The sequence below is a fragment of the Poromitra crassiceps genome (genome assembly GCF_964638095.1).
Source record: "Poromitra crassiceps genome assembly, chromosome: 6".
NCBI classification, from domain to species: Eukaryota; Metazoa; Chordata; class Actinopteri; order Beryciformes; family Melamphaidae; genus Poromitra; species Poromitra crassiceps.
This window is the reverse complement of record NC_139627.1, coordinates 39,238,884-39,264,347: the sequence shown is the minus strand read 5'-3', so window position 1 is coordinate 39,264,347 and position 25,464 is coordinate 39,238,884. Positions and strand designations below refer to the sequence as shown.

The 25,464-nt window shown below is 47.7% G+C and overlaps 1 protein-coding gene across 1 annotated transcript in view; it reads left to right on the top strand.

The window, feature by feature from the left end:
* myo16 (myosin XVI) overlaps window positions 1–25,464 on the top strand; it is a gene marked incomplete at both ends in the record, with an annotated part of 165,579 nt that overhangs the window by 106,340 nt on the left and 33,775 nt on the right. The window contains 3 exons of the mRNA XM_083638226.1: window positions 3,518–3,714; window positions 5,909–5,989; window positions 12,249–12,454. Of these exons, the coding sequence (XP_083494352.1) occupies window positions 3,518–3,714; window positions 5,909–5,989; window positions 12,249–12,454 (484 nt within the window). The remainder of the gene's footprint in view (window positions 1–3,517; window positions 3,715–5,908; window positions 5,990–12,248; window positions 12,455–25,464) is intronic.

The window sequence follows — 25,464 nt, the reverse complement described above, 5'->3', positions numbered from 1 at the left end:
TGCGTAACACACATATGTGCACATGGTGGCATATGAACACCCCAAGTTGATCACACACACATACTCTTGTGTGTAAACTACTGGCACGAAGAACCACTAACGTGTGTGTGTGTGTGTGTGTGTGTGTGTGTGTCCGTGCGTGCGTGCACATACGTGCGTGTGTGTGTGTGTGTGTCCGTGCGTGCACATACGTGCGTGCGTGTGTGTGTATGTCCGTCCGTGCACGTGCGTGCGTGTGTGTGTGTGTGTGTTTCCATATGCGGCGGACAGCCCCATCAGTGTGTATATTGTCTATAGAAGGTGCCAGATGTGGGGTGTTGTGGTGCTTAGCAGGACACAGCAGTCGTTGTGCGAGTGCCAGGCTAGCCTCGCGTCCAGCAGCCTAATTGCTATAATTTCCATGATGAGGCTAATCTTCTAAAAGCTAGCCCTTCACTCACGCTTGGCTGCTGTCCCTCCGTCTGAGCGACTCGATGCCTCGCTCCCTTTCATCAGCACACGGGCCAAGGCATCCTCCCGTTAGCCCCAACATATGTGTGCATAAACACAAACAAACAGAGGCACATAGAAACCCGCTTCTCATAGTCAATAGTCAATGGGTAAATTGACACAGGCACAATGCGGTTTCTCCGCGTGGATCTCATCGCCTAACGCCTCTAGGTTAAAGGTTGCTGGGCTGGCAGGGGGGTGTCTGAGGGAAGCAGAGGGCTCTGTGTTGTTCTGTATAGGTGATAGGAATGATTGCTTTAAATGAAAAGACAATTACCCCTGCGGCCGTGAGTAATTAGGCCCTAAAATGAGTCCATGTCTCATGTTTGTTTTTCCTTGCTCAGTCCACCTACCTGCCTACTTCCTCTCCCTCTCTCTCTCCCTCTCTCTCTCTCTCTCCCTCTCTCTCTCTCTCTCTCTCCCTAACTCACTCTCTCGATCTCCCGCTCCCAAAACCCAAAACAGCCCAATTGGCTCTGGAGTCAGTCGTTCACTACATTGCAAACCTCTTTAAAGGCCCATTATGTAAGATTTTGGAAGAAATTAATGTCCATAAAGTGTTTTTTTAATTACCAATGAGTGAATGCTCCGTAATGTAACTTAAAAAATTTGACCAGGCGTGTCTCTCTGCGTTCAGCTGAATTCTATGAGCAGACTTCGGCTCCTCTCGGGCCGAGGTTTCGCGGAAAATCAGCCGGATGTGACGTTTCTGCGCATTAAGGAGCCTGCCTATCAGCGCTTCAGCCAGTAAATACACCAACGAAGAAGAAGAAGGCAGGCTAACTTTATGTTAGCTAATGCAGTCAATGAACGTCAGCGAACAACCAACAACACAGAGTCCAGTAAAAAGTCCAGAGAGAAAAGGATAAGCCCGTCTGACCAAACGGCAGCAATGTGACCGTCCAGCTAACACCAGCACATTAGTGTTAGCTTGTTGTGTTAGCTACTGTGAGGCTGGCTATTAGATAATGTTAGCTTGCTTGTTAACATGGCTAACTAATATAGATAATCGATTTACCACGCAGAAGCTCCGCTAATAACGTTACCTTCTTGTGTAGATAATGTAGTCTCAAATATGCCGTTACTACTGTTATGCTTATGGAACATTGTTTGACTGCAGTAACAGATCAAGTCCCTGTTCAGTTTGGTCGTGTCCAGCTCATATCAGCCCCAGGCATAGACTGTATGATAGGGGAAGCAGGCAGTTAGCTCCTGGCTCATGCTAACATTAGTATCCACTTCCCCGCAGCCAACGCAAGCCAAAACACAACCAAACATGCCATAATAACGTCTGCTAATTCATCCAGAATACTTCCTGGCCGTCTCAATGCTGAGTTGTCCAGGTTGCCATTTTCAAGTGACTTTCATCAGCTAACGTTGCAAAGCAACCAACACCAGGTCTATGCTGTCATTTTAGCCAGGCAGCTGCTGGGGGGGGGGGGTGCGAGTACGGTACAGTACATGCACACCAGCTCGAGGAGTTACTGTAGTTACTCTAAAGGCCACCGGTGTCAGTAAGAGTCAGAAGTTACAGAATGGGCCTTTAAAGGAGAGGCCTTAAAAGATGATAGATAGCTCTGCTTCTCTCTCTCTCTGTCCACTTATCTTGGTTGTTCAGGTACAGTGCGCCCCCAGCAGGTCACTGTGATTTGTGTCAGTTTTTACGTGACAATGCGAGCATACACTCACTTACACACAAGCATCGATGGGTCGCAGTGACTCTTCTTCTTCTGCCTGATGAAAGCTACTCAGGTCAGCCTGACACCCCACACACATACACACACACACACACACACACACACACACACACACACACACACATACACACACACACACACACTCTCTCTCTCTCTCCTTCTCTCTATGTCTCTCCATTAGAGATGCGCGGATGAGCTTTTATGCCATATAATCCGCGTGTATGCATGAACCGTCCGCCCGCCATAAATCCACGCAAATTATTTCATACTATTTATAGATCTGCGCCCGCCATGCACCCGACGCTATAAACGCTATAAAACGCTATAAAAGGAGCGAACTTACGGTTTCTGCTGCCGTTGGTGTGATCGCTGCAGTCCAAGACTCCAAATAAACTTCCTTGCTGTATTATGTCCAGTGCACCACTTACCCTCATGTAGTTTACTCGGCTAATGCTATAGCTTTAAGTTTAGTTTACTGGATTGCCTCATTGTATGGGAAAATATGAACGCATCTTCTCTTCAAACACGTCTTCAGCGGAGACTCCTTTTTGAGGGTGACATCATTGACCATATATGGACGAAAAGCCTAGCGACCTAGCACATGGCTATTGTTTGGTTTACGGCCGTGGGTCCTTTGGGGGATCTACAATAGGCGACTAAGAATGTGCCTGACGAAGAATGTAGCTTAAAATACGTTCATAGACTAGAGAACGTAATTTATATTATTGTTCCTCATTAATGATGCATCGTTTCAACCGCCCGCAACCCATCCGCTATTAATCAGAATGTTTATTTTTATGATCCGGCCCGCCCGCGGGGCGGGATATCCGCGGTCAGCGCGGTTATAACTACGGCCCGCGCATCACTACTCTCCATCCTTCTCTATTTTTCTGATTCTGAGAACCACCGCATAACAGAGGATTTAACTCGTCTCTCTCTCCCTCTCTCTCCCTCTCTCTCTCAGCATGTCAGATGAGAGGCTGCATCAACCCACACACCCACATTCACACACATGTTTTCTGGCTCTTTGAATGAGCTCATTGTTTGTTGCGGCCCGCTCCACGTGTTGTCGAGTGGCGCGCTCTGCCCACGCCTATGGACTGAATGATTGTTTACATGCAGCCTAACCCCCCTCCCCCTCCCCCTCCCCCTCCCCCTCCCGTGCGTCTTTCTTTCCTTCATTCTCTCCTCCTCTCTGTCCGTCCCTCCATTCTCTCATTCTTTGTGTCTATCCCAACTCTCTTTATCCTCCTCCACCCCCTTGTTTCCACCAATGCTGTTCCTCCTTTTCGCTCTGACTTTCCTCCCTCTGTGTGCATTGTCCCCGGCAGCCAGTGAGAGTGTGCTCCTGCAGCAGCTCTTCCAGTCCAAGCTGACTCAGACTGGTTCTCTGGTGCCAGCAGCGCCGGGCCGCCTGGGGCTGAGGGGGCCTAAAGCCGCCTTGCTGCTGCACAGGATGGCATCGGCGCCCCCTGGCACCGCCTGCACCGCCCCTCGCCAGCCCCGGAGGTACCACGATCTCACCAAGGTACTGTACAGTACGGTGACCACAGCCCCGCTGATACAACTGCTGCAGTATATTCCACTACGTATTGAGTCCCACAACACATGAACATCAACTGATATATGTTTTCTAGTCATTAAAACTATTCTCATCATTTGGTTATATTTAGAGCCAAACATTTGGTTTTACAGGGGTCATGCCTATGTTCCCCGGGTTCTATGTTCCCCGGGTTCTATGTTCCCCGCTCTCTATGTGCGCTACTCGCCGACTTTACGCATACGAGCGGGGAACATAGGACCCGGGGAACATAGGACCCTTTTTCGGGAGCGGGGAACATAGGACCCGGGGAACATAGGACCCTTTTTCGGGAGCGGGGAACATAGGACCCGGAGAACATAGAACCCTTTTTAGCAGGAGCGGGGAACATAGAACCCCATATTCTATATAGAAGAACATAAAGGACTTGGGCAGGCTATATAAACAACATGTTAGTCTCAAAACACATGGTCACCAGATAAAGCCACACCAGCCATGTAAGGAGGAAATGCCTCCAAACGAGCCGTTTTGACTTCCGTAACTTTGTCACAAAGTAACACTCATTTAATTTGCACGCTTACAGTGTGTGTCGCCCCCGCCAACTGAATGCGGAAGACCAAACCTTGTTGTCTGTAGCATAGCTGCATAGCATGTTGTCTGTAGCATAGCTGCATAGCATGTTGTCTGTAGCATAGCTGCATAGCATGTTGTCTGTAGCATAGCTGCAAAGCAGGTTGAGCATGTTGTCTGTAGCATAGCTGCATAGCATGTTGTCTGTAGCATAGCTGCATAGCATGTTGTCTGTAGCATAGCTGCATAGCATGTTGTCTGTAGCATAGCTGCATAGCATGTTGTCTGTAGCATAGCTGCATAGCATGTTGTCTGTAGCATAGCTGCATAGCATGGAAAAATGCACCAAAGATGGATCTATCCTAACAGATCATCTTATCAGAAGTCCCGCCCCCTCAAGATAGCACACATCGTTAGTGAGGGGAGACAGAGCGGATAGAGTCCCACAGAGGCTGGATGTTTTCAACAGTTTAAAAATAGCATAAAATGAAACTTTTAAGGCAAATGTGATGCTCGAACCTTCTTTTCTTGTAAGGTGGCAGGTTATAAAACCTACATTTGAACTGTGGGGAGTGGGGAGTGGGGAGTGGTAGGAAAAATGGCGCCATTTGTGACACACTCAGTCAGAAGCTCGGTGTTCCAAATTGGAAAACTGCCTGCTGTGCTGATTGATGGAAAAACAGGAGAGGATATTTGGAGAGAAAAAAACAGTCCAATTGGTACTACTTCCCACCATAGTGGTATATATAAACCTCTGGGAATTAGATGTGTTTTTCTGGCCCTGCCAAGAGAGAGAGAGGAAAACATGCACGTGCTCACACACACACACACACACACACACACACACACACACACACACCCACACACACACACACACACACACGTCATAACAGTGATTTTCTCATGACTTTTGATCATTAAAAAAACACAAAACAAAAACCACACACCTCGTGATGAAAACATTTTGTCCCACAATGTTTCATAACTTTCACTGGTACCTCCCCTTTTCTCTATATGCAGTCTCTCTCTCTCTCTCTCTCTCTCTCTCTCGCTCTCTCTCTCTCCTCACACTACCTGCTGTATGCTTTGGAAACCGTAATGTACTGCTGTGTGTGTGTGTGTGTGTGTGTGTGTGTGTGTGTGATATCTTGCTGGTTGTGTAAGCTCTTGCCCCCCCCCCCCCCCCCCACACACACACCATCTCTGTTAGCCATCTAGAGCGGAGGCTTACGTAAGCCCCTCCCCACGACCACCCCCCAACTGTTCCAGGAGCCTCATAACATAGCATGAGGCAACATTACAGTAGACCGGAAACAGCACGAGCAGAGTTAGCATTAGCATTTAGCATCTGATGAAACGCGTTAATTGGGACCGATACAGAAGTGGCCCAATGGGACTGTTCAGTGTGCATCGCAAACAACCTCCACTGCAGCGAAGACAAAAAGATTGTTAATTATCACATTTGATCACCTGTCAAAGCCCTGCGACCTCGTGTGATACTAATTGGTGATGATGATGTGATAATGAGTCCATATTCCTCAGTGGCCTTTTGCATCAAGCTCGATGTGCAGATGTCTCATGTTTCCTCTTGGCTCTTTCGTTCCCTCGTTAGATCCTGAAGAAGAAGGGAGCCAACTCCTTCATCCAGCGGCTGGAGAGGTGCGGTCCCATCACAGTGGCCGTCCAGTTGAGGGTGAGAACCGCTCCCCACCAGACGTCTCATATACCAAGATATTCTTCTTCTTCTTTTTTTCATAATTATATGTAATGCATTTTATATTAGCTCTCAATTTATAGCCTGTTGCTAAAAACCTAGAGCTCTTATCAACGCAATCCTGCTAGCTCAGAAAAATTAAGTCATACATGTATTGTCTCCAGTATCTACATTGCAACAGATTTCAGTGATGTTTGTCTGAATTCTTGCAAAGGTACTGTATGGGAGAGGCCGGCTGTGTAAAAAGATGTTATTTACAGCATTAATAGAGAGCCGCAGGAATGAGTCCGGAAAACATCGATGCCAACACTCCCGGTTCTTCACTGTTTTCGCCTATGGGATTTTTGAATGGGTTTTTGGCGCGATGCTTCAAATAAGGTCTGTGGTTAATACAAGCTTATTCAAATGCGAACCAGTGTTCAGCAGGATAATCTTCACATATGAGGACCACCTTTATGAGTTTTTAAGCTTTTACGTGCCGTTAAAAGGGCGGCTAGCTAGCAAACGGCTAAATGAGACTACACTGTTGAGTCGACAGGGATATTATGTAAGGGTTAATGCACGACGAGGTGTCCATTATCACTTTTTAAGGGACGACGCGAGAAGCGTGAACCGGTCCGAGGCACCAGCCGAGGACCGGCTGCTTCCACAAAGTCCCTTAACTCATTGAGTGCCATGGACGAGTATGTTCGTCATTTCGTTTAGTAACGTAGAGTGCCAAGGACGAGTATGTTCGTCAATTGCGTTTTTTGACGGTGGGACGTGGATCAAAGCCTCAGGCATCTCCTGTACAAATATGGGAGCTATTGAAGGTGTATAACCTATTTTACGGACTCATTAGGTGGCGACAGTGCTCTCCAGATTACAGAAAGGTCCGGAAAACAGGAGGAAAAAGCTGTGATCAAAGAGAAACCGATGCATGCTGCAGCCAGAGCCATATAGATTGCTCTGTCTGCAGCTGACGTTGTCTGCGAACCGCAGTCAATCCGCGCCCACAACTGAGCTCCTCTGCCTCTGTCTGTCTGTCTGCATATAGTTTCTCCACACGATTACCCGCCAGAAAGGCGGCACCCGACGCCGAAGGGCCAAACCTTTCCCTGCAGTCCGGTTTGGCATTTCCGTGTCGCGCTGGGAGCCGCCCGGCGCACAAAAACGAAGTGCTCCGAAAATAGACTGGGTGCGTGTAGGCTGTGTGTTAGTGTGGGGAGGAGTTTGCAGCTGAGGGGGGGAGAGGGGGGTGGGGCATGCAGGCACCACACAACTACACCACGTCACTACATCAGAAAATATTAGCTAGAGTCAGTGAATGTGCTTGAAATGCTTCATTTCACAAATTGCTGAATATCTCAGCTTATAATTTGAAACCTGTCTTTTTGCTCAAAACAGCCTATCTTCTCCGGCTCATAACTAAAGAACGGAAAATGGTATCAATAAACTTTTTTTTGCAGATGATAGAAGAGAGTCTCATCGTTCTTTGTGCGTGTTCGGTGTTTACATAGTAATATCACACAATATTCTGTGGGCCTCGAGAAATCACTGAAAACGCTCTGAAACTCTGGCACTGGGAGCGTCCGTTCTCCAAAAGTGGCTGGCACTCAATGAGTTAAAAAGTGATAATGGACACCTCGAAGTGCATTAACCCACTCATACCATGGTCACTTGCCAAAGAAACAAAACAAGACCATTCATTTATATTTCCATGCATTTTGCAATCAAAATGTAGTTTTCATAACCTTGAATATGAGTTGAGAACCGGTGAGACAAAATAGTCCCCTCGGCTGCTCAAGATTAGGCTATCATTGGATAAAATGGCCGCTTAGTGCCTGCTACACCTGGCACAATTCTAGAGTTAAGCTAACTAATAATTTGGCCAATTGTAGCCTATGTAACAACATACAAAATAAAACGGCAATGTCTAAGAATGCAACGCCATGTAACTGGGTCGTTTAAACTCGCATTCCAGGGAATTGCGTTAACGTCTGCGCGTCTTATAAGACGTAAATGGCGCGAGGCAGGAGTAGACTGAAAACTATCTGCTTTCAGTATGTTGGAGTCCAGGTATGTTTTGTACAAGGACGTCTCTCAGTGTGTTGCTGTTAACTCCCCATTTCGTTTTCTTTTTGTTGATCTTGTCTTTTTCCTCTTTGACTTGATTTGTATCAGTGATAAGAGGCAGCGCACGCTCTCCCAGAGCGCCTGGCTGCTGGTTGCTGCAAGTTGTAAACAGTGTTGGGCACTCATTACTAAAAAAGTAATATATTACATATTACTCGTTACTATTTTCAAAAGTAATATTATTACTTTACTTATTACTCCATGCCAAAAGTAATTCGTTAGATACTCGTTATATTACTTTTCCGTTACATTCCACACAAATGGCAATAGGCCTTTTTCACTGCAGCGATTTTGTGTCTAAAAGGCAGGAGGTAACACAGGTGCACCAAGATGTTAATTAGGGCTTCCAACTTCCAATCCATTTAGGTGTTCCAGTGCTGGAGCCTTAATTAGTTAGTTGGTTGCACCTGTGTATACTCTGTCTTCTAGACACAAATGCCCGTTGTGAAAAAGGCCCATAGCGTTTTTCTCATCAAAATGCAGACTTTGCGGTGCGAATGTGTGAACTAGGTCTATTATGTGCCGTTCCATTTAAACTAATCGCTTTGCCAGAGCACAGCTTCCTACAGAGATGCTTGATGAAGAGCACACCTGGCTCAAAGTGATGACTGACAAGATGCAATCTTTTATCTTCTGTTTTATAGAATGCAGTATGCACTGCCAATGCAAACTCAATACGTATAGGCTACATACGTACATACTTTGCTTAACAAGTTTGTGTCACAAATAACGTTAGCTCTGCAACATTAACATTAACCTGACAATAATAACAGCAATGTTTGATGTCCACCAGCTTGTGAGTTTTTACGTTATCTCTGTATTTTAACAGTTTTCCGGTTTCTGTTGTGCTGTCCTCTCGTCTCGTAACGTTAACGTTAGGAAGTTTGAGCTCGTGTTTTTCACAGTGGAAAGAGTGTTAGTAGCCTACCTGTCCTGGACACCGTTTACATTTGACTTTGATGTTCAATCGTGTCACCTTTCTTCCCGACAAAAACAAAGTCATGGGATATATCCGCAGCCACGGATTTTCCTCCTCGGCTCAGCAGGACAGAGAGGGAGGTGTCAGGTGTGCCTGCCTGCCTGTTGGTGCTCTGAATGGGCTCTGTGGTGACGTCACCTTGTTTTGGGAGCGTTAAAAGCCATGCTGCTTGTGATCAGTGAATGCCGACTGCGTGTCGTTTTGCAGCGCAGCGGCATCACAGAATGGACTCAACAAAAGATGTAACGACTAACGTAACGAGCTCGTTTATCTTGAAGTAACTGTAATATTATTACTTATATTCTATAGTAATTCGTTACACTACTCGTTACTTGGAAAAAGTAATATTATTACAGTAACGAGTAACTAGTAACTCGTTACTTCCCAACACTGGTTGTAAACAGAGGGTTTGACAGTTGACAGCTGAGAGCCCGGCTTCTGTCAGCTGACCAGAACGAAAATCAGATTTCTAAATAGCCGTTATTTTAATAAACTGAGCACTCAGGGGTAATCTAAATAGTTACTTTGACCGACTCAATTTTTTTCTAAACTTATAAAAGTGCCATATTAAGCGTTAACGGTGGTATAAAGCTCAAACGGCCGGGCTCGCCCCCGCTCAGCTTGCAGAGGCACGCGCGTCACTTAATGGCCCAGAGCTGGCTTCCGTCAGGAGAGGGAAATCTCCAAAACGAAAATCAAAATTGTAAATAAGAGTTATTTTTGATCAACTGAGCACACAGGGGTGATTTAAATACTTTGACCGACTCATTTTTTTTCCTCAACTAACAAAAGTGCCATATTAACCCTTAACAGGGGTATAGAGCTCAAACTGCTCTCTTGATAACACTGTTGAAACTATGGCGCATTGATATGAATGGTGAACAGACCATTTGGCTGAACGACTTCACCAACTGTACATTATCACTTTTTAATGGACACCCTGCAGCCAATCAGAATCGAGTATTCACCCAGACCATGGTATAAATGTCAATAACGTCATCACTTCAAAGGACGAACACGGAAATTCTCTTTCCCTCACCTGGTTCAGCCCGGGGTAATCAGTGCACAGCAGCACACACATCAACAACAGTCCAGGTTGAGTGGTGACGTGACGGGGAAGCCTATGCGACACTGTGTGTAGTTCTGGATTATCTTAGCACAAGCTTTTTACTTCTAGGGCTCGCATTTACGCTTCAAAACTCATGAAAGTGGTCCTCATGTGTGAAGATTATCCGGCTGAACACTGGTTCGTGTTTGATTAAGCTTGCGTTGCCCAGAGACCTTATTTGAAGCATCGCGGCAAAAACCCATTCAAAGATCCCATAGGCAGAAACAGTGAAGAACCATGAAGTCCGGGACTTCCGCGTTCCGACTACAAAAATACGTCATCCCTGCGGCTCTCTATGACAATCGGATAAGCAAACATTCTGTTAATTTAGCCAGTATTGGATATCCATTGAGCCATTTCTTAGTGAAGCCTCGGGGAGTGTGTAAAATCAGTCATTTTGTGGCTACTGTTTGTGACATGAGTTGCCAGCTCAGGCGGGCGCTGTAGTTCACAGAATCACACGCGGCCCCTCCCTTAAGCTAGTCCTCATAAAACCAAACACTATTCTCATTCATGCTGCCTCCACAACAATGCTGCCCCGAGACCTATTGAGAATAGACGGCGGCAAATTCATAAAGAAACAATAATATTCATTTATGGAAGACTTCCTCTCTCAGTGAAAGCACGAAGGCAGTCGGGGATGTGCGCCAGCAGCCTGACCGCAGAGCCGTTTGATGTGTGCCGTGACGTAAGGAGAACAGCGCACAGCGGCGGGAGCATTGGCTTGAATGAAGCCAGTGTGTTGCAGCATGGGAGCTGTGGGCCTGTGGTTCTGAACGGTCCCTCAGGGCTGTGGGCCTGTGGTTCTGAAGGGGAGCTGCGGGCCTGTGGTTCTGAAGGGTCCCTCAGGGAATGGCCAGGAATGGGAGAGAGTGGGCTGAAGAATGATGCTGTACCAATCCAAGCAGAAAGCGCGGCACATGAATGAATGGACAATGAACAACAGCCACTGTGTGACGTGCACATACTGTGTGTGCGTGTGTGTGAGTGTGTGTTGGTACGTGTGTGTGTGTGTGTGTGTGTGTGTGTGTGTGTTTACGTGTTTGGGAGGGCTGCCCTGAATGCTGGGATACTGTAAGCAGCTGACGTTAAGAGGCAAGGTGTTGCACATTGTACGGGAGTGCAGAGCATAGAATGACGTCAGTTGAAGGCGTGGTGAGGCACACAGATGGAAGTGTTTACGTGCATGTGTGTCGTGTGCAGTGGTGTGTGTGCGTGTGTGTGTGTGTGTGCGTGTGTGTGTGTGTGTGTGTGTGTGTAGCATCTGTGAATTCAGTGTTTTTCACTGAAGAAAAGCCCGCTCACACTCACACACCCCTTTAGCCAGCAAAGAGCTCTTTGTGTTCTCGCTCCCTCCAGAGCCAACGCACACCCCAAAAAAATCACGACGTGATCTCACTCTGGCCTCCATGCCTCGCTGACCAATCACGACGTGATCTCACTCTGGCCTCCATGCCTCGCTGACCAATCACGACGTGATCTCACTCTGGCCTCCATGCCTCGCTGACCAATCACGACGTGATCTCACTCTGGCCTCCATGCCTCGCCGACCAATCACGACGTGATCTCACTCTGGCCTCCATGCCTCGCCGACCAATCACGACGTGATCTCACTCTGGCCTCCATGCCTCGCCGACCAATCACGACGTGATCTCACTCTGGCCTCCATGCCTCGCCGACCAATCACGACGTGATCTCACTCTGGCCTCCATGCCTCGCCGACCAATCACGACGTGATCTCACTCTGCTCTCCATGCCTCGCTGACCAATCACGACGTGATCTCACTCTGCTCTCCATGCCTCGCCGACCACGTTAGAAACCACATCAAAAAGCAAGGTGCCACAGCACCTTACAGCCTTTCTTTCTTCCTAGAGCGCAAGGACTTTGCACGGCCAAATGGCTTAGTAGTCCAACCCTAACAATGCTTCTTGATCGGAGCTCTCTCTCCCTTCTGTTGATGCACGTCAAAGTCACAGTGAGTAATGCATTTGCTTCTCTCTCTCCTCTCCCTCTCCCCTCCGCCTCCCTCCTGCAGAACTCTCTCTCAGAGGTGCTCAGTAAGCTGCAAGCTTGCACGCCCCACTTTGTGGAGTGCGTGCGCCCCAACGCCACCGGCCAGCCGGACAGCTTCGACAGCTTCCACGTGTCCACCCAGCTGCAGTACATCGGGGTGCTGGAGATGGTGCGCGTGATCCGCTACGGCTATCCTGTGCGCCTGCCCTTCCTCGGCTTCCTCAGCAGGTCAGTGCCTCCTCTGACGCCATCGCTCTACACCTGCGTCACTCTCTGGACCAGTGTTGCCAGATACAGCTGATGGTTTCCAGCCCAAAGACTGTTCAAAAACCGCCAAAACGCAAACTAACCCGCCAAAGCAACTGCAGGTCTGTGGAAAAGGGACTCAGCGGTTAGCAGTGTTGTCTCACAGCAAGAATGTCCCGGGTTCCAAACAAGTCAAACAAAATGATCTCAATCCGGCTTCCCTCCCGCAGACACCAGCCAATTGTGCCTGTATGGACGCCCGACCAAAGCCTGCTGTAACACGAGGATGCAGCTGTGCAACCCCCATGTTGGTAGGCAGGGATCTTACTGCTACACTACCCGGACGCCCCTAACGCTGCAGCCACACTTGCGCGACGTTTGACGCAGGCTGTCGCTGCTGCCCATTCACTTTGTATTGGATCGCGTAGCCAGGTATGCTTTGCAAGGCGATGAGCAACGTGTTCAATACAAAGTGAATGGGCAGCAGTGACAGCCTGTGTCTAACCCATTAGCTATAGCCGTGTTAGCAAGCAAGTTAACGTTATCTGGCCAGCCAAAACCACATCATCACAGCAGCTAATACAACAAGCTAACGTAAGGTCCCTCCATGAACTGAAAACACAGCCCCGACTCTAGTTTCCCCCTGACATCGGACACATTGCTGCTGTTTAGCCAGACGGGCTTCACTAGATAAATCTTTCTTCTTTTTCGGTGTGGACATTTTACTGGACTTGCTGACGTTCATTGACTGCGTTAGCTAGCTAACGTAAGATTAAAGGCTTTACATACTTCCGCGTCAAACCCCTCGCCGAATGCACAGAGGGGTGCGCCGCGGCCGGCGAGCCTGCCAGCACAGCCTGTGTGCAGCTCCTCGAAAATGTGACTCGACGCGAACAGCGCGAGTACAATATAATGTATGGGGAGATAACAGGAGAGAGTGAAAGCTATTACCAAGTATATGCCCTACAGTCTCTACTTGGGCTAACTTCTAGTCATTGAAATCCTACTGAAATCACACAATTTACTCATTTTGCAATGCTGGGGACTCCCCTGCGACCCCTCGTCAATCTGACGTTCGAGTATATAGGACTAGTTGCCGCCGGCAAGGCTCCAAGTCGAGGCGGACGCGCAAGTGTGTTTCAGCCTTTAGCTGAAGCTTGTGTTTTTCCCATACACATTTCGTAAAATGCTTATAAAAAGTTTTACTGGTTCAAACCAAACCGTAGCCTACAGATATATTTAGAAACAGGGGAGATCGCATAACATCTCACTGGGACCAAAACGTTTAAAAAAATGCGTGTTTAAAGAAAATATTTTTTTTATGTTTTTTTTTGTTTTGGTCGGAGTGAAATGTTCTATGGTCTCTCCCAATTATAGGGTTAGCTGAACCGTTTGGTTTGACAAAGTAAAGCGGTATGCTGGTGTTTGGACTGAGAGAGCCTGGTGACGCGAGGTTTGGACAGGAACATCAGCAGCAGATCCATTCACAGCGCTAGCTGGCTTTAACTGAAACTACACATGCGCCAGCAGGAACTGCACAGAGGTCTGCCATTGGCTCTGAAATTTGCCCGCCCCACAAAAGTTCATCCTATCCAAATGTGGAGTGGGCAGATTCAAAAGCCTGAAAACTCCCCGCCCTTTTTTGAAAACCTGACAAAATCTGTTTGGCTCAAAATCAGTCTGGCTCAACTGTTGAGTATCTCTTTAAGTTACGTTACAGAGCATTCACTCATTGGTAATAAAAAACACTTTGTACACATTTATTTCTTCCCAAATCTTACGGAATGGGCCTTTAAAAGATAGATAGCTCTGCTTCTCTCTCCCTCTCTCTGTGTCCACTTCTCTCGGGTTGTTCAGGTACAGTCCGCCCCCAGCAGGTCACTGTGATTTGTGTCAGTTTTTACATGACAATGCGAGCAGACACACTCACATACGCACTTAACATTTGCACGGATGGGTCACAGTGACCCTTAACGTTATAAGTAGTACCAAAGTGAACTTGAATGAGTGTGGTGTTCCATTCTGTCTGATGAAACCTACTATTATTTCACAGGTCAGCCTGACACCACACGCACGCACGCATGCACGCACACACACACACACACACACACACACACACACACACACACACACACACACACACACACACACACACACACACACACACACACACACACACACACACACACACACCATTTGAGTGTTAGGTCTCCATGTCCCACACTTGAATGTCCATCATTATCCCTCCCTGTCACCTCTCTCTCTCTATTCCAGGGATCTCTCTCATTTCGGCTTGAGTTCCGCAGAGGTTTGCGTGTGCAACTAACCCTCTGACGTCCACCGTAAAACGGTCTATAATGTCTCTATGTTTATTCTTCCCTATCTGAATGTAAGCAACTGTAGCATAACTCAATTTCCCAATCAGGGATCAATAAAGTTACTCTGATTCTGATTCCGATTCAAGTCCAAGTCAAGTCAGGAGTCCTGAAGATGTGTCCAGGACTCTGGACTGGAGTCTGAGTCCGACTCGACGCTACTACAACACTGGCTCTCTAGCTAACTTTTTGCTCTAAGACAAACTTGTTATTCCACTCTTACTTTTTTTTTGAGGGGAATTGGGTGATGTGATCCTGTCACACTTCCTCTCCTCCTTTTCTCTCTCTCTCTTTCCCTCTTGTTGTGTCTCTCTCTGTCTCTCCATCCTTCTCTATTTTCCTGATTCCTCGAACCACCGCATGCATAACAGAGGATTTAACTCTAGGTCTCTCTCTCTCTCTCTCTTTCTCTCTCTCTCTCTCTCTCTCAATCTCTCTCTCCACCCCCCCCTCTCTTTCCCTCTCTCTCTCTCTGAGGATAAAGGGATTAACATGAACATTCCTGCCAGATAATGAGAGAGGACACAACTGGTCACATGACCTCCCAAAAGTTTCCACTACCCCAGTAAACATCACCATGTTTTTATAGGTCCTCCAGTTCAGGACACACAAGCACGCACGCACGCGCACACACACACACACACACACACACGCACACGCACACGCACACAACTCCTTACACCCAGTTTTTAGTGTGGTCTCTAGAAAACTGTACCACTACTCAAAACTGCTCAATGACATCAATCAAGTTTCTGTCTATTGACCAACGTGTTTTTTTTATGTCATCCTATTTGTCACTAACGCTAAGCCTTTTGTGTGTTAGGATATCTACAGTAACGCTAAGCCTTTTGTGTGTTAGGATGTCTACAGTAATGGCCATGGCCAAATCAGAGGCAATCACACATCTTAATGCTACAGTAACAAAAACAATGGCTACTCTTCATGCTCCAGGGATAACTCCCAATCCTGCTCCTGAATTCCTTGACACTCCAGCCGACCACGCCAACAGAGATGCAAAATAAAGACGTGCAGATAGAAAGCAGTGGCTGGTATCAGAAACAGTCTAAGTATAATGTAGGGGCAAAGCAGTCACTGGCAAAATAGATTTGCATGATGAGGGATGTGTTGTGAAGCTCAGCAGGGAATAGAACGTGGAGTACCAGGAGCATGTTGGAATGATGAAGTGAAAGCAATATAGATGGTAGTGTAGTCACTCTGTAAGCTGCTGCTGGCTGCTTTGTGCTGCTGATGGATGTACCTTGTAGAGCCAGACTCTCATTGTCCACGCTGTAATTGAAAGATTCCTGGTGGGGCTTTCTGTGTGTGTGTGTGTGTGTAGCGAAGCTTGTTGGCTTGCTGGAGGCAAAGCGTTTGGGCTTGCCTCGTGAAGTGTGCTGGATCGTGGATGAGGGCTCACGCGCTCTGATCGGTCAGAATCACGGAGATGGAGGTAGGGACCGAATTGTCGGTCCTGGGACTCGGTTGAAATACCACTGGGATGATTGGGTGTAAGGCAATCAGGCACCAGGGCCTGGCCGGTTGGAAGATGGCCAGGATTCAGTTCGGGTCCGGGTTTGGTCGCGGTGAAGGTTGACATTATTAGGGTTGAGGGAATCTCTGGAATCAAGCTGGAATCTCTTGGATGAGGTTAGTCAAGCCTAGAAGTGAGTCGTCTTAAAGTTAATATCCCAGTTGTGGCTTATATGCTCGCGTTTCGGTGTATGACATCACGTCATTGGTGATGTCACAACGTTCTAGGGAGCTATGACATCATCGATGTTACGTCTGACATTGCCGATGACCTCACAGGTGAGCTCTATGCTATGACATCATCGGTGTCATTGTTGATGATGTCATCATCATCACGTCGTGGCGCGCCGGCTGGTGGGCATCGACTGCCCCAAGAACAGGCTTGACGGTGGGCCATTATGGGCCCTTTTCTACAGCCGCTCCCAGATTCCTGTGGGGAATCTGTATTCTTCCAGAAATGGCCGGAATGGCCCTCTAGTCCCACCTGGTATAGGCAGGGCTTGGTTGATTATTCTGGGAGTGAGGGGGGCTGTGGTCCGCCTGGCCACCGGCCGCACGCCGTTGTCCAGTCCCGTACATCACAAGAGCCAAGGTTTGGTGACTGTCCTCGTTGGCCAGGATGTGTGTGGGATCCTACTGCAGTAGCGAGCTGTAATGGCCTCTGGGGGCTGGAGCTTCCAGTTGACGAAACTCAGCGGCGTGAGGTCGGCGCGGGAGCCGCTCAGGAGCCAGGGGTCTATCCATCCTACCCATCCTACCCAGCTACTGCGGTAGTGAGGAGCCTCTGGTTCTGGTGGCTTGCGTTTCCAGTCGATGAGACTCAGTGGCGTAGGGTCGGTGCGGGAGCAGTTTGTCTGCCCTCGTTGGAGGGAGGCCTCTGCCCCTAGTGTCTCGTTGGCCGCCCCGTGGAGCGCCGGTGTGGCATCCTCACTGAGGGCACCGAAGGTCGTACACTCCTCCGGCTTGGGGGGAGCCGACCTGAGGCCACCGTAACTCGGCTTCAACTCCTCGCTCTTATCCGCAGTCGTGTGGAGTCGGGGTGTCTTTGGCCAGCTGTCTGGGTTGAGAAGAGGGAAGGGGGATCCGCAACCCCGCCTGCTGGTGGTGAGTGCGGGAAGAGGCCTTCCCCACGCAGTGTCGACCACAACAGCTACCTGTGATTGCGGTGGGTCGTCCTCCCACTCTTCCCTGGCCTGCAGCAGCGTCTCAGGTAGAACTGGACCATCCCAGCCTGGCTCCCATCTCCATCGGTGGTGCACGAGCAGGACAAGATGGATCCTCCCGAACTGATGGAGGGGCAAACTCCTCGGGCGGGATTCCTGCTGCAGGGCGGTGATGGGGCAGGGCTGCTCGCCTAGACCAGGGTTCGGTTCCGCAAGGGCTCTCTTGGTGCGATAGGTCTGCTCTGGGCGACTTGCCGGCGAGACGATGAGGGAGACGGCCGCCCCGTGAAGCATCTGGGGCTCCTGCCTCGCCGTCCGCCAAGGCATGTCCACTTGCTCCACTTGCTCTGACTTGTTGGCCTCCCTGGGGGGGGTGATGCCGTCCGGCTGACTGTGCCCTGTGCTGTTGGTCTCAACGTTCGCCGTGCCTCCCTGAGTCTGGTGTGTCTCGGTGGCGGGCTTGGCCGCCCCATTGCACTCTATCGCATGCTCAGGGTCGGCAACCTTTGTCGGCGGACGTGTCCTGGGTGCGGGTGTTGGTGGCATCTGTAATGGCCATTGCCTTTGTCTGGGCAGTGGAACCGGGGGTTCCCTAGCCTGGGGCGCTGGCTCTGGAGCCGCCGTGCTGACCTGACCCTGGGGTGGGGTGAGAGGCACAGGTGAAGTGGGTGGCGCCCTCCGGGTTGCTAGCCCTGAGGCCGGTACGCACGCCTGTCTCTGGTCTTGGGGGGCGAGAGGCACAGGTGGAGCTGCCGGGTCCCCGGCGAGTGGACGGGCGCGAGGCCGGGCCGCTACGTGCTCCTGCTCGACTTGCAGCCAGGCACGAACCCGGGCCTCGAGGTGGGCCAGCTCAGCTTCCCGCAGGTGTCGGCTTCTCTCCAGGCGGCGGGTGAACCGCTCTTTAGCTTGGAGGGCCCGTGCCTGGATCTGCCGGCCTTCCTCTTCGGCCTGTTGGGCCTTTGCTTGGACCTCTGCTTTGACCCGTTGACAAAGTGCCCCTGCTTGGACCCGTTGAGCCTCTTCTTGGGCCCGTTTATGGGCCCGCTGGGACTCTCTGGCGAGCTTTGTCAGCCGGTCGTACTGCTCGTGGGTTTCCTCCTCCTCCGCGTGTTGGCGGCGAAGGTTCTCAGTCGCCACGATCATCTCCTTGAAGTATTCAGTGATGTCCCGGTTGGTCTCCCTTTTGCGCGCGATCTTATGTTCGAACTCGGCCCTTGTCTGGGCTGCCTGAGCGGGGAGTCGGTGGTGGCTGCGAATGAGTTCCTGCCCCTGGTGGATCTTCTGGTCAGAGTGTAGGGGGTCTCGCCCTTTAGTACTACTCCGAACGCTGGATACTTGGCTGTATCCAGTATCGATCTGGTGGATCTTCTGGTCGGAGTGTAGGGGGTCTCGCCCTTTAGTACTACTCCGAACGCTGGATACTTGGCTGTATCCAGTATCGATCTGGTGGGGGAAGGGTTGCTCCTCTGGTCGACGAGATGTCGTGACCAGGGCGAGCTCACCTGACTCCTGCTCCATCTCTGAGCGTCGCAAGTCCTCTGATCCGGCTCGAAGGACCAAATTGTAGCGAAGCTTGTTGGCTTGCTGGAGGCAAAGCGTTTGGGCTTGCCTCGTGAAGTGTGCTGGATCGTGGATGAGGGCTCACGCGCTCTGATCGGTCAGAATCACGGAGATGGAGGTAGGGACCGAATTGTCGGTCCTGGGACTCGGTTGAAATACCACTGGGATGATTGGGTGTAAGGCAATCAGGCACCAGGGCCTGGCCGGTTGGAAGATGGCCAGGATTCAGTTCGGGTCCGGGTTTGGTCGCGGTGAAGGTTGACATTATTAGGGTTGAGGGAATCTCTGGAATCAAGCTGGAATCTCTTGGATGAGGTTAGTCAAGCCTAGAAGTGAGTCGTCTTAAAGTTAATATCCCAGTTGTGGCTTATATGCTCGCGTTTCGGTGTATGACATCACGTCATTGGTGATGTCACAACGTTCTAGGGAGCTATGACATCATCGATGTTACGTCTGACATTGCCGATGACCTCACAGGTGAGCTCTATGCTATGACATCATCGGTGTCATTGTTGATGATGTCATCATCATCACGTCGTGGCGCGCCGGCTGGTGGGCATCGACTGCCCCAAGAACAGGCTTGACGGTGGGCCATTATGGGCCCTTTTCTACAGTGTGTGTGTGTGTGTGTGTGTGTGTGTGTGTGTGTGTGTGTGTGTGTGTGTGTGTGTGTGTGTGTGTGTGTGTGTGTGTGTGTGTGTGTGTGTCAGTGATTGCGCGCTGTTTCCATTTTCTTAACCTAGTCAGATGCAACATTATCCAATGATGGTCCCCTCAAAGTAAAATAAAGCAGAAAATCTCACCGTACGGTTTGAGCACGTGCCAGTGTCCCCACACGAGAGAGGCTTGCATGCATCAGAGGGACAGAATGAGAGAAGAGAATAGCGTGTCCTTTTATGCACGTGCATATACAGTATATCATAGTTATGCATCTGTAGCATCTGTGTGGCGTATGATGTTTTCTGCCCAACATTTATCAGTTAGCATCAGTGGACAGTTGGTCACCAAGAGAGGGGGGCTTGACCGCTGCTGTGTGCAGTGTGAGCGGGTGGAAGGGTAAGGGTGTGTGTGTGTGTGTGTGTGTGTGTGTGTGTGTGTGTGTGTGTGCGCGCGCGTGTGTGTGTGCGCGCGCGTGTGCATGTGTATTTTGGTCAGACATTGGCTGAGGTGATTGTGATGGTAATAAACCCTCTGGCAGCTTGTCTGATGCCAGTTCTATTTGCATGACTATTGTTGTACATCCCCATAGTAAAGTGAATATTCTTCATGGCTCTGGACGACTCAGGTAGAGAGAGAGAGAGAGAGAGAGGGAGAGGATGAGAGCGCTGTATTTCTGTGATAAGGAGGCCATTAGCATATGCTGTCAAATCACTCATTGACACTCCAAACATGTCCTCGTCACCAGAAGCTATCAAGCAACAGCACCAGAAGGTGGGCCCTCTTCCATCTGTGTTTGGCCCGTGAACAGTACATAGCCCCGTCCAACGCAACATAATCAAATGCAGGAACTGCCTATGTTTTGTTTGATTCAGTGTGTGTGTGTGTGTGTGTGTGTGTGTTTTGTGCGCATGGACCTTTGTGTGCATCTTTGTCTGACACGTGTGTGTGTGTGTGTGTGTGTGTGTGTGTGTGTGTGTGTGTGTGTGTGTGTGTGTGTGTGTGTGCTTGTGTTCCGCTGTTTATACGTCAAGGCCATGTTTACTTTAACATAGAGAGAGAGAGAAAGCGACCCGTCACAAAGAGTCCATTCAGCTCAGCCTGAGTGCCATTCATATCTCTCCCTCTCCTCCTCTGGTCTGGGGCCAGTGAATGAACACAGTCTTGGCCATGGAGGGAGGCGCTGTGGAGCGTGGGTGGACTCACAGCGGCGTGCGTCTTCACAGCACTCCTTATCACTCGGCTCACTCTCACTCATTCTTTCCACTTGCCTCCTCACTCCTCCTCACTCCTCCTCACTCCTCACTCCTCACTCCTCCTCACTCCTCCTCACTCCTCTTCACCACCGTCTGCTTTCCGCCATGCATCCTCTCAGCCTCACGCCTCTTCTCCTTTCCTCCTGATCTTTACATTCTCAGTCTGTCTTTCCTGCTCTCTCTCTCTCTCTCTCTCTCTCTCTCTCTCTCTGTCTATCTGTGTGTGTGTGTGTGTGTGTGTGTGTCTGTCTCCCTCTTGCATTATCTGGATCAGATCTCTGTTTCATTTTCCCCTTTCCCTCCATTTCTCGCTCTTTCAAAAAAGGCCCTGGCCCTTGACTAATCAAAATGACAGGCCTATAAATCAACCCTTGATCTTGAGGTTGCTATAATGCCATAAACACAAACACACACACACACACACACACACACACACACACGTGTGTGCCCACGCACGTACACGCACACACACAGACACACACACACACACACACACACACACGCGCGCGTGCATACACACACACACACACACACACACACACACACACACACACACACACACACACGCACACACACACACTTGCTCTGAAGCCATGCAAGCCACTACACTAAGTCATAGTGACCGCCTGAAGCCAATTACATTAGTGTAGCCTGGTCACCAGAGTGATTTATGAGGAAATCTATTTTATAGTTGCTTTTATTTGTCTTTTATGATACAGTATGTGTTTTGTGGCCAGGTTTATTTCCTACCAATGTGTAAGGTCAAATCATATCACTTGAACCTTGCTTTTGTAAAACCGACCCCTGCGTGGGCGCCGCTTCCCCTTCTTCTTCCATTGTTGATAGGAAGTGGATAAGGAAGTGCTCGTTTATCACATAACAAACACACTTCAGTAGTTCAGTGCTCGTTTATCACATAACAAACACACTTCAGTAGTTCAGTGCTCGTTTATCACATAACAAACACACTTCAGTAGTTCAGTGCTCGTTTATCACATAACAAACACACTTCAGTAGTTCAGTGCTCGTTTATCACATAACAAACACACTTCAGTAGTTCAGTGCTCGTTTATCACATAACAAACACACTTCAGTAGTTCAGTGCTCGTTTATCACATAACAAACACACTTCAGTAGTTCAGTGCTCGTTTATCACATAACAAACACACTTCAGTAGTTCAGTGCTCGTTTATCACATAACAAACACACTTCAGTAGTTCAGTGCTCGTTTATCACATAACAAACACACTTCAGTAGTTCAGTGCTCGTTTATCACATAACAAACACACTTCAGTAGTTCAGTGCTCGTTTATCACATAACAAACACACTTCAGTAGTTCAGTGCTTGTTTATCACATAACAAACACACTTCAGTAGTTCAGTGCTCGTTTATCACATAACAAACACACTTCAGTAGTTCAGTGCTCGTTTATCACATAACAAACACACTTCAGTAGTTCAGTGCTCGTTTATCACATAACAAACACACTTCAGTAGTTCAGTGCTCGTTTATCACATAACAAACACACTTCAGTAGTTCAGTGCTCGTTTATCACATAACAAACACACTTCAGTAGTTCAGTGCTTGTTTATCACATAACAAACACACTTCAGTAGTTCAGTGCTCGTTTATCACATAACAAACACACTTCAGTAGTTCAGTGCTCGTTTATCACATAACAAACACACTTCAGTAGCTCAGTGCTCGTTTATCACATAACAAACACACTTCAGTAGTTCAGTGCTCGTTTATTACATAACAAACACACTTCAGTAGTTCAGTGCTCGTTTATCACATAACAAACACACTTCAGTAGTTCAGTGCTCGTTTATCACATAACAAACACACTTCAGTAGTTCAGTGCTCGTTTATCACATAACAAACACACTTCAGTAGTTCAGTGCTCGTTTATCACATAACAAACACACTTCAGTAGTTCAGTGCTCGTTTATCACATAGCAAACACACTTCAGTAGTTCAGTGCTCGTTTATCACATAACAAACACACTTCAGTAGTTCAGTGCTCGTTTATCACATAACAAACACACTTCAGTAGTTCAGTGCTCGTTTATCACATAACAAACACACTTCAGTAGTTCAGTGCTTGTTTATCACATAACAAACACACTTCAGTAGCTCAGTGCTCGTTTATCACATAACAAACACACTTCAGTAGTTCAGTGCTCGTTTATTACATAACAAACACACTTCAGTAGTTCAGTGCTTGTTTATTACATAACAAACACACTTCAGTAGTTCAGTGCTCGTTTATCACATAACAAACACACTTCAGTAGTTCAGTGCTCGTTTATCACATAACAAACACACTTCAGTAGCTCAGTGCTCGTTTATCACATAACAAACACACTTCAGTAGCTCAGTGCTCGTTTATCACATAACAAACACACTTCAGTAGCTCAGTGCTCGTTTATCACATAACAAACACACTTCAGTAGCTCAGTGCTCGTTTATCACATAACAAACACACTTCAGTAGTTCAGTGCTCGTTTATCACATAACAAACACACTTCAGTAGTTCAGTGCTCGTTTATCACATAACAAACACACTTCAGTAGCTCAGTGCTCGTTTATCACGTAACAAACACACTTCAGTAGTTCAGTGCTCGTTTATCACATACCAAACACACTTCAGTAGCTCAGTGCTTGTTTATCACATAACAAACACACTTCAGTAGCTCAGTGCTCGTTTATCACATAACAAACACACTTCAGTAGCTCAGTGCTCGTTTATCACATAACAAAGACACTTCAGTAGTTCAGTGCTCGTTTATCACATAACAAACACACTTCAGTAGTTCAGTGCTCGTTTATCACATAACAAACACACTTCAGTAGTTCAGTGCTCGTTTATCACATAACAAACACACTTCAGTAGTTCAGTGCTCGTTTATCACATAACAAACACACTTCAGTAGTTCAGTGCTCGTTTATCACATAACAAACACACTTCAGTAGTTCAGTGCTCGTTTATCACATAACAAACACACTTCAGTAGTTCAGTGCTCGTTTATCACATAACAAACACACTTCAGTAGTTCAGTGCTCGTTTATCACATAACAAACACACTTCAGTAGTTCAGTGCTCGTTTATCACATAACAAACACACTTCAGTAGTTCAGTGCTCGTTTATCACATAACAAACACACTTCAGTAGTTCAGTGCTCGTTTATCACATAACAAACACACTTCAGTAGTTCAGTGCTCGTTTATCACATAACAAACACACTTCAGTAGTTCAGTGCTCGTTTATCACATAACAAACACACTTCAGTAGTTCAGTGCTCGTTTATCACATAACAAACACACTTCAGTAGTTCAGTGCTCGTTTATCACATAACAAACACACTTCAGTAGTTCAGTGCTCGTTTATCACATAACAAACACACTTCAGTAGCTCAGTGCTCGTTTATCACATAACAAACACACTTCAGTAGTTCAGTGCTTGTTTATCACATAACAAACACACTTCAGTAGTTCAGTGCTCGTTTATCACATAACAAACACACTTCAGTAGTTCAGTGCTCGTTTATCACATAACAAACACACTTCACTAGTTCAGTGCTCGTTTATCACATAACAAACACACTTCAGTAGTTCAGTGCTCGTTTATCACATAACAAACACACTTCAGTAGTTCAGTGCTCGTTTATCACATAGCAAACACACTTCAGTAGTTCAGTGCTCGTTTATCACATAACAAACACACTTCAGTAGTTCAGTGCTCGTTTATCACATAACAAACACACTTCAGTAGTTCAGTGCTCGTTTATCACATAACAAACACACTTGAGTAGTTCAGTGCTCGTTTATCACATAACAAACACACTTCAGTAGTTCAGTGCTCGTTTATCACATAACAAACACACTTCAGTAGCTCAGTGCTCGTTTATCACATAACAAACACACTTCAGTAGCTCAGTGCTCGTTTATCACATAACAAACACACTTCAGTAGTTCAGTGCTTGTTTATTACATAACAAACACACTTCAGTAGTTCAGTGCTCGTTTATTACATAACAAACACACTTCAGTAGTTCAGTGCTCGTTTATCACATAACAAACACACTTCAGTAGTTCAGTGCTCGTTTATCACATAACAAACACACTTCAGTAGCTCAGTGCTCGTTTATCACATAACAAACACACTTCAGTAGCTCAGTGCTCGTTTATCACATAACAAACACACTTCAGTAGCTCAGTGCTCGTTTATCACATAACAAACACACTTCAGTAGCTCAGTGCTCGTTTATCACATAACAAACACACTTCAGTAGTTCAGTGCTCGTTTATCACATAACAAACACACTTCAGTAGTTCAGTGCTCGTTTATCACATAACAAACACACTTCAGTAGCTCAGTGCTCGTTTATCACGTAACAAACACACTTCAGTAGTTCAGTGCTCGTTTATCACATAACAAACACACTT